This window comes from Engystomops pustulosus, chromosome 7 (genome assembly GCF_040894005.1).
Source record: "Engystomops pustulosus chromosome 7, aEngPut4.maternal, whole genome shotgun sequence".
Classification (NCBI taxonomy): Eukaryota; Metazoa; Chordata; class Amphibia; order Anura; family Leptodactylidae; genus Engystomops; species Engystomops pustulosus.
Window position 1 is genome coordinate 78,706,584 of NC_092417.1, and position 10,454 is coordinate 78,717,037.

Genomic DNA, 10,454 nt, shown 5'->3' on the forward strand with positions numbered 1-10,454 from the left:
CAATGCAAGTTGTACTCGAGACACTGTAATCGATTACACTACAGCTCTGGTGTTAAGCGGGTGAGAAGGGAATCCCATCCCTAGCAGTGTGTTCAGCCCTTGACACAGGTTTCTGCGATATCCGTGATAACAGGTTGTGTGAAAATTCTCTAAAGCTGGCCATAGCTTCATCAACTGTTGGCTAAATAATAATTTAACACTAAGTCACAAATCAAAACATAAATAGCATAATATAAGCATAACACTAACCAAAGGGAGCCAAGTAAACACAGACCAACACATTTTACAGCATGCTTCTTTATCTGGAGGCCGTATTATGCTTATATTATGCTATTATGTTTTGATATATGTATTGCTGTTTAAGTTACCATGCCTGTTTGACTAACTGATGCCCCTTAGCAGGTTTGGGGTATATGTGACTCTAGGGAGACTCACACTGATGCTGTATTTTATTGGTTTCTTTGGATCTCTTCTTTTTATTATTATTGAATAAAGATTCTACATTTAAGTAAGTGTTGAATTACTCTCATATGTTTTTGTAAATCCTAAGTGTTCTGTTTGGGATTATTCCCTACCATAAAATCATTCAGACGACAGCTTTTTTTTCTTTTAAATCCTGCTGCTTCCCATTTCCATTCACATTCATTTCAGTCAGAAGAATAAGCCTCTGCCAGACACCATTGTCCCTTTCAACCTCTTTGCTCCTTATCTTCCTTGAAATAAAAAGATTGCAAATATTTTACTTGTCAGGTCAGCCAACATTAATTTAAAGGACATCTAGCACCAGGATGAAGGATTGTAAACCATGCACACTGACATACTGGTGTGAGACCCCGCTGATAGGATCGTCACTTCTTTTAGCTTCTTATGCCCTGGTTTAAAAAAAAAAGCTTTTAAAATTATGCAAAGGAGCCTGAGGGGCTCCAGACTCCATAGGTGTTAATGGAGCCTGGAGCCCCTCGGGCTCATTTGAATAACTTTTTAAAACAAGGGCATTGGAAGCTTAAAGAAGAGCAGATCCTGCCAGAGAGGGCTCACACCAGCATATTAGTGTGCTTGGTTTACAAACCTTGATCCTGGTGGTGATGTCCTTTAATTTGTAAAGCCACCATTGTACAATGTCTCAGCCAACACTTTTACTCATCATAGGATTAGATACCGCAGCTCAATAGCCAGTATCCCACAAGAGAAGATTATATTGAGAGCTCCACAGTCGGTATCACACATGGCAAGCCATCACACATAATAGGAATAGATACAGTGGCTCAGCAAACAGTGCCACACCTCATAGGCTTAGATACAACATTATCCCACAAGCCTTATATAAATAGCATACAACATGATATGATTAGATATAATGACTGTGCATAGACCTATCACACTTCCTAACTGCCTAACTGCAAAGGGGTTTTCCCATCCACAGGATAGGGCCTAACTTGCTAAGACTCCCACAGATCACAAGAATGGTTGATCCGATGTACCCCCATTGGACACCTTTAGTGGCAGTGGATTAAAGGGTTCAACCAATGTTTGATCACAAAATCATTTTATTCAACAAAGTGTCAATTAATGAACAACGCGTTTCGGGGGCGGACCGCTCCCTTCATCAGGTTCTTAAATATTCGTGATCTAGTTGGAGGAGGAATATAGCTGATTGAAAAGCAATGGTAGTCTCATCCACTGCAGCAGCAAACCCTCTCTCTCCAAGGAGTGTGGAGAGAGAGGGTTTGCTGCTGCAGTGGAACGAGACTACCACTGCTTTTCAATGAATAAAATGATTTTGTGATCAAACATTGGTTGAACCTGAAATCAATGTAGCAGCGCACTGAGGAAGCTCCATTTTTTTTTACCTTTAATCCACTGCCATTTGCAATACGGTCCTTCCAGGAGGATCCGGTAGGAGCACTGCAGCGCTACATCATCTCTTGACACACTCTGAGTAGTTATGCACTGAGCATAACTACCCCAGGTGAGAGCATAACTAACCTGACCTTAGTCACCAGAAATAGGATTTCCTTGAACCAACGGGTGTTTGCCCTATGAGCGCCTTTGTGTCCTTTTATTTTTCATTTTAGTCTACCATTGGACACCTTTAAGCAGAGCAGCTCATCACTGACACCTCCAATGATCAGTAACTTAGGCCCTAACCTCTGGATAGGGCCTAACTCTCTTTCGTGGAAAACCCCTTTAACTTTTTATTAACCAATTCTGTGTACTCCTTTTGTCTCTTAACCGGCAGATGCCAAGAACCAATTTCCAGGCTTCTCTGCAGTCCCATTAACCTTGTTCTTTGTATATAAGATGGCGACACTTTTATTTATTAAGTTTTTTAGCCGGACCATTACACAAGATCTTATGCTTTTTTTGTCACCCTCTTCTTCCTCATAAACTGAAAGCTCTTGCAAGCAGGGCCGTCACCCCTTCTGTTTTATGACTGTTATTACTCCTTAACCCCTTTCCGACATTTGACGTAATAGTACTGCATTGCGGGAGGTGTGCTCCCGCAAAATGCAGTAGTATTACGGCAAACTTCTGGCCCTGGCTCTACAGCCGACACCCGCCTCTAACACCCGGGTATTAACCCCTAACAAGCAGCGGTTGCACTGACCGCGGCTTGTTAGGAGCATTTCACAAGAATCGGACACCCCCCGGCGCTTACTGGGGGGTCCTTGGTTCCGATCGCAGCCCCGGGACTGCCAGTGGCCCGGGCTGCGCGATCTGCTTCCTGATGCCGGGTCCCTGCCTTCTGGCAGCATGCTCAGTGTGTTACATTACACAGTGTAATACATCTGTATTACACTGTGTAAGGTGAAGAATAGCTTGAACAAGCGATCAGTGGATCGCTTGTTCAAGCCAACCTGTAAAAATGAATAAAAACAGTTTAAAACATTAGATAAAAACATTTTTTAATAAAGAGAATTAATTAAATAAAGTTAAAGGAAACCTACCACTTGTAGTGGCAGGTTTCCGATGGAAATACCGGGCACCAGCTCAGGGTGAGCTGGTGCCGGAGCTTATTTTAGTTAGTGTTTTAAACCGCGGTATCGCTTTTTAAACGTTATAGCCGGCGCAGGCAGGTACGCGCTCGGCGCTTACCATGCGCGCGGCTCTCATTCACTTCCTATGTAGCCGTGCGCACGGTAAGCGCCGAGCGCGTACCTGCCTGCGCCGGCTATAAAGTTTAAAAAGTGTTTTAAACCGCGATACCGCGGTTTAAAACACTAACTAAAATAAGCTCCGGCACCAGCTCACCCTGAGCTGGTGCCTGGTATTGCCATCGGAAACCTGCCACTACAAGTGGTAGGTTTCCTTTAAAGTCCCCTAAACACAAACATTCCCTATACACATGTAATAAAGTAAAAAAACCCCACAAAATCGCCAAAAAACCCCACATATTTGATATCGCCGTGTCCGTAATAATCCGTACAATAACTCGGTGAATGCCGTAAAAACAAAACAAGAAAAACTTGCCAAAAATGTACATTTTTCATAAAATCTCTTCACAAAAATGTTCTAAAAAGTGATCAAAGAAAGTTATGTGCGCCAAAATGTTACCAATTGAAAGGACAACTGAACACATAAAAAAATAAGCCCTAAACCAGCTCTGTCAACCAAAAAATATTAAAGTTACGTCTCCGAAAAGATGGCGATGCAAAAACAAATGAGATTTCCTCTATATTATTTTTTTTACAGTAAAATTGTAAAAATAAATGAAAAACTATATAAATGAGGTATCACCGTAATCGTAGTGATCTGTAGAATAAAGATAATATAGTATTTTTAGTGTACGGTGTACGATCCCCAAAAAATACAAAGGCTAAATTCACACTGCCGTGAGCCCGCCGCACCGTAGTACAGTGGGCACACGGCAGCGCGGGGAGAGGAGGAGGAGGTGAGCGCAGCTCACCCCCGCCCCTCTCCATAGAAACTAATGGCGCATGGCGCCGTAATACGGGGAAAGATAGGACATGTCCTATCTTTCCCCGGGTTACGGAGCGGTACGGTGCCGCACGTGTGCTGCACTGTACCGCTCCCGTACAGGGCCGTGAGCCCATAGAAGTGTATGGGGGACGTATATCGGCCGTATATACGTCGGCCGTATATACGTCCCCCATACTGTAGTGTGAATGTAGCCAAAATGAAAGGAAACCAAAATTGACAATTTTCTTTTCACCCATACATTCAAGAGTTAATAAAATCTCATCAATAATCTAATGACCCACTTAAATGAAATATTTGTAAAGTGCATCTCATGTCGCAAAAAATAAGCCCTTATATGTCCAAATTGCCAAAAAAATAAAGATTGTATAGCCAATAAAAAGTGACAATGCATAATCTGCTCTGAATGGCGCAGCTTCCCTTCGATGCCCTGGCGTGTGCACATACAGCAGTTACCACCACATATGGGGGATTGTTATACACGGGTATAAATTTTGGGTATCAAATTTTGTGGAGCATTTTGGTATTTTATCCACTGAGAATTTGTAAATTTTTTGGAAAACACATTCATTTATCCAAAAGAAATTTCAAAATTGCATCCGATTTAGTTTTAACCCCTGTAAACAATTAAAGGGTTAACAAACTTCATAAAAGTTGTTTTACATACGTTGAGGGGTATAGTTTCTATAATGGGGTAATTTATGGGGTTTTACTTTTATTTAGGCCTCTCAAAATGATTTGAAACCTGATAGCAGGATTAAGCATTTTTTTATTAAAATGTGAAAAATCGCACCTAACGTTCAAAGCCCCATAACCTCCTATAAAAATAAGAGTATGCATAAAAAACCATGTCCACATAAAGTAGACATTCGGTGAATGTTAGTTATTAAGTTTTTTTGCTGTTATGACTATGTGTGGAAAAAGTAGAACATTTTGAAGTTTGAAAATCGAGAATTTTTCCAAATTTTCACCAAATATCTGATTTTCTCATAAATAAATGCAAAACATACCACCAACATTTTTCAACTAACACGAAGTACAATATGTCACGAGAAAACAGTTTTAAAATCACTTGAATATGTTAAAGCGTTTCAAAGTTATAACCATTTATAGTGACACAGGGCAGATTTGAAAAAAATGGGCCGTGTCAGGAAGGTGAAAAGTGGCTTCAGCGTTAAGGGGTTAATGTCTTATTTTATTTGGATAAGGTCCGAAGAATCTGTAGAGTGCTACGGAAACCAAATATGTCGGGGTTTTGTATATTTTATTCAATTTTACTAAATAAAAGCTTAGATTCACTGCTCAGCAGACAGTATCACACATGACAGGCTTAGATTCACAGCTCAGCAGACAGTATCACACATGACAGGCTTAGATTCACAGCTCAGCAGACAGTATCACACATGATAGGCTTAGATTCACAGCTCAGCAGACAGTATCAGGCATGATAGGCTTAGATTCACAGCTCAGCAGACAGTATGACACATGATAGGCTTAGATTCACAGCTCAGCAGACAGTATCACACATGACAGGCTTAGATTCACAGCTCAGGAGACGGTATCACACATGATAGGCTTAGATTCACAGCTCAGCAGACAGTATCACGCATGATAGGCTTAGATTCACAGCTCAGCAGACAGTATCACACATGACAGGCTTAGATTCACAGCTCAGCAGACAGTATCACACATGATAGGCTTAGATTCACAGCTCAGCAGACAGTATCACACATGATAGGCTTAGATTCACAGCTCAGCAGACAGTATCAGGCATGACAGGCTTAGATTCACAGCTCAGCAGACAGTATCACACATGATAGGCTTAGATTCACAGCTCAGCAGACAGTATCACACATGATAGGCTTAGATTCACAGCTCAGCAGACAGTATCAGGCATGACTGGCTTAGATTCACAGCTCAGCAGACAGTATCACACATGACAGGCTTAGATTCACAGCTCAGCAGACAGTATCACACATGATAGGCTTAGATTCACAGCTCAGCAGACAGTATCAGGCATGGCAGGCTTAGATTCACAGCTCAGCAGACAGAATCACACATGATAGGCTTAGATTCACAGCTCAGCAGACAGTATCAGGCATGACAGGCTTAGTTTCACAGCTCAGCAGATAGTATCACACATGATAGGCTTAGATTCACAGCTCAGCAGACAGTATTACACATGATAGGCTTAGATTCACAGCTCAGCAGACAGTATCAGGCATGAAAGGCTTAGATTCACAGCTCAGCAGACAGTTTCACACATGACAGGCTTAGATTCACAGCTCAGCAGACAGTATCACACATGATAGGCTTAGATTCACAGCTCAGCAGACAGTATTACACATGATAGGCTTAGATTCACAGCTTAGCAGACAGTATCAGGCATGACAGGCTTAGATTCACAGCTCAGCAGACAGTATCACACATGATAGGCTTAGATTCACAGCTCAGCAGACAGTATCAGGCATGACTGGCTTAGATTCACAGCTCAGCAGACAGTATCACACATGATAGGCTTAGATTCACAGCTCAGCAGACAGTATCACACATTATAGGCTTAGTTTCACAGCTCAGCAGACAGTATCACACATGATAGGCTTAGATTCACAGCTCAGCAGACAGTATCAGGCATGACAGGCTTAGATTCACAGCTCAGCAGACAGTATCACACATGATAGGCTTAGATTCACAGCTCAGCAGACAGTATCACACATGATAGGATTACATACAGAGCCTTTAATATGAACCATGCATAATAGTTGTTATTTCTTATTAGGTTGATGTGGCACTGCCACCTACTGGTCACCTAATCATTTAAAATTTTTGGCATGCTGCTAACAACAAAACAAAGACACATACCGTGTCTTAGAGTATTCCGTTTCCCACTTCAAAATATATTATTGCCATTACTATGGAGACTTTCACTGTGTAGTCAGTGACATTGTTACGGTTAAGACTATATATATAAATATATAACTCATATGGGCTTATGTACTAAGGGTCATGCTACTCGCTTTCACCTGATTGTTCGGCGTTTTCGGGTTTTTGGGATTGTTTCGCACGCAATCGCATTTTGGCATTTTGGACCTGAGCGAGGAAGTGATACATGCAGGATATCTGGCGACGATGTGCGTCAGAGTGCATTATTGTTGGACAATGCGCTTTCGGTGAATGTGTAAGTAAATGTGCCCCATAATGTATAGATGTGACATTTTACCTATGATGTTGCTACCTCCATCTAATTGTAATCCTTTAAGATTTTGGTAAAAGAAACCTTCTTTTGTTTACTACTTACTATAATTTTTGAATATTTAAGGTGTTTGGCTAGTATTGTTGTTCACACATTACAATCTTGTTTGTAATAGAGGTTAATCTGTTTAGCATTTAGGCTACCTTCACATGAACGTGTGCACTACGGGAACGCAACAGACCTGTGTGTCACAGCTTGTGGGGACTGCTCACATACTAATGACAGTGGTAAAGAACTGCCTGTCTGCTCCAAAGCATATTTTGGCACAGGGGCTATCCCTGCTGGTGTTTGTGGCTAGGCCAGTCAGCTCATACGGGGCCATCACGTTGAAAATATGTTTGTGTGCATATTGTTTTACACAGACTCACAGTCATCTTATTGAACAGATATAGATAAGATATCTGTTTGTGATCCCAGCCTCACATACTAGATACACACTCACCCTGTCTTCCTCAGCACGGAGGTCTGGCATGGTGCTAATACACAGGTTGATGGCTGTGGTGGCCACAAATAAAATAGACAGACAGGCAAACACCTTCCCAGGTAGGCCAGACTGTGGGTTCTCCACCATATCCCGCAATTTGTTCATAAAGTGACCCATCTTGGAATGGTCTTCCAGCACACAGATGGTTTCCCGAGTTCTCTGCGCCTCCTCCTCCTTCTTGATTTCTGCCAGGTCCTCCAGTTTTTGAAAGAGCTTTCTAAGGCAGCAGCGCTCCAGGTTGGACTCCTCAATGCCCCAGTACATCAGTTCATCCTGAAAAGACAAGGCACACATCTCCCGCAGCAGTCGTAGCTTTCCAGCTGCCAAGAAGCTGACAATCATACTGAAAGCACATGGATTCCTGTCAAAGAAGAACTCATTGGTATCTTCATCAAAGTCATCACAAATCTGGATGATCTCATCATAGCTGCTGCAGAACCTCAGCTTACCAAGTCTGGTCATTGGAAACTCGTCCAATGTGCTCCAAGGCATGAGGTACCGGATGCCTCCTACATTAATGATGATCTCTCGTTTAAAGTCCACCGTGTACACATCATCAGGGTCATAGATTCGCTTTGCCCTGTGGTACTTAACCCCCTTAATTGTCTGTGACTCTACCACTATGGGGTAGAAGTGGTTTAAGGTGCTGCTTGATGTGTAGCTGAGGTTGCTGTAGTCATGCTCGCTGCCTCCTGAGATTATAGGCATCTCTGACGGAAAGCTGACACTTCACATGGGAGAACTATAGGAAAGGGAAACAATCACTAACAAATATTATTAAAATACTCACAGATCCAGGAAAGATGCAAGTTAGGGGCAGCGGTAGTGTATCTAAACTAAGCGTGAATGAAAATGTGTGCAAATCAATATATATATAATCATGTGACATGCTGCATGCTGTGCTGCTGTGTCTATGCCTAATACTATCATGTCTGATACTATTTGATACTAAGCTAATATATATCTAACCCTTACATGTGTGATACTGCTGCTGAGACACTTATGTAGCATATCATGTTTGATACGGTTAAACTTCTGTTTGTCTTTTTCTATTGTGTGTGATACTGTTTTCTGAGCCATTTTATTCAATCCTGATCTAATTCTATCATGTGCATCAATATCTGCTCATCAGCTGTATCTTATTCTATTTTGTTTTAGTGTTTGCTATATCTAATTATATTTTGTGTGATAATGTCTTTTGAGTGGCTGTATCTGATGGTGTCCTCTGTAATATTGTTTGCTATATGTACTACTATTCTGTGTGATACTGTCCTATGAGCTCAACTCATATTTTTATCCTTTGACTTGTGATACTGTTTGCTGTATTTAGTTCTCTGACTTGTTATGGTATCTTTATTTCATCTTTTTCCATGATAATATCTGCTGAGCTGTTGTATCTAATCCTAACATGCGTGATACGTTCTGCTGCCTTCAATCGCATTACAAGTTCCTTAGGCTGCTGTACCTACCTAAGTTACAGAAGGAACTACTTTCCCATAATGTAATATGATAGAATATTTTCCTGGATAGTGCAGGCTGATGCATCAGGCAGTAGCATTGGATGATGGGGGTGATTCACTAAGAAAAGTTCTGTTACCTGGTAAGTGTGGTAAGTTGGCTGCTCCTCATCCTCCTCTCGGCTCCGTTGTCTGCATCCCATCTCTTCACTGACTGCTGCCGGCAAAATAAAGAGAATTTGTGTGGTGCTCATCTGTCGTCTCCTCTCCTCCTCCTTTTGCTGTCACCTCCCTCCTGCACTTCTCTCCCTCAGTCGTGCGCTCTCACACCAATGTGCTGTACTGAAGGGGCTACCTCCGAGGTATTTGAAGGGGGTGCACCTAAGCTCTCTTATGTCTTACATTCTGTGTTAGGTACATTTCCTTGTATCTGTTTTATGGTTCAGCATGGTATGAGGCTCATTTCACTTATATCAGTTTCACTTTCTATCCTCAAATCAACATTTTTGCATCAGTTGTAGCATCTGAGCTTTCCATTGTACTCTTCCTATTGGGTGAGCATAACATAAACATGTAAAGTGAATAACGTACCGTCCAACCCTCCCGGATGCAGCGGGACAGTCCCGGTTTTTGGGCTCTGACACCCGAGGTGGGAAGTATGTAGCAGGACATGACTCTGTCAGCATCCTCCAGACAGAGTAGGATACAGCTCCTTGTGCTATCATCATACCTCAGCTGTGGGGTAGGGGAGAGCTTCAGGGGAAAGAGGACAAGTGAGGTAAGTATCTGGTGTGTGTTATTATTATTACACAGCAATAAGGGGAGCTGGGAGTATGCACAATGTGAGGAGAGCTGGGGTTGTCAGAACATAAGGGGTGCACAATAAGAGGAGGCCCTAAGGGTTACAACATGAAGGGGAACTGCTGGGGAGGGCACAATATGACAGGACATTATGCTGGGGGAGATGGGGATGCAATATCAAGAAGAGCTGGGGGGGGGGTATAGTATCATGGGGGTCACAACGTGAGGAGTAATAGGGCCACAATAAGGGGTGGGGCAAAAAGCAGTGTTTAGAGACGCATCTTTTGGCTCTCTTTTTCACTTAGACAAAAGTTTGGAGGTATTAGGTTCACCTTCAGTTCCCCATACAAACACCAATGCGAACTTAGCCTAAGGGCTTTTCTAAGGGTGTTTCCATGGAAACGCATACGTGATGGGCCCATGCCTGCCCCCAGGTGCTTGAGGTGGTTTGTAAACATAATGCAAGTGTCACGTGTTACCACATCCTTACAAGGCAACCGTACATGTAGCTGTGGTGTCT

The 10,454-nt window shown here is 42.3% G+C and overlaps 1 protein-coding gene across 2 annotated transcripts in view; it reads right to left on the reverse strand.

Moving 5' to 3' along the window:
* KCNG4 (potassium voltage-gated channel modifier subfamily G member 4) overlaps positions 1-9,847 on the reverse strand; it is a 33,191-nt gene extending 23,344 nt beyond the window's left edge. Inside the window, exons 1-3 of one of the 2 annotated variants that reach the window (XM_072117029.1) lie at positions 9,725-9,847; positions 9,274-9,347; positions 7,635-8,440 (exon numbers count right to left, since the gene is read on the reverse strand). In XM_072117029.1, coding sequence (XP_071973130.1) covers positions 7,635-8,384 — 750 coding nt within the window. In that variant the 5' untranslated portion in view covers positions 8,385-8,440; positions 9,274-9,347; positions 9,725-9,847. The remainder of the gene's footprint in view (positions 1-7,634; positions 8,441-9,273; positions 9,348-9,724) is intronic. The other variant, XM_072117028.1, reaches the window with a different exon arrangement.
* Between the last annotated feature and the right edge of the window lie 607 nt (positions 9,848-10,454).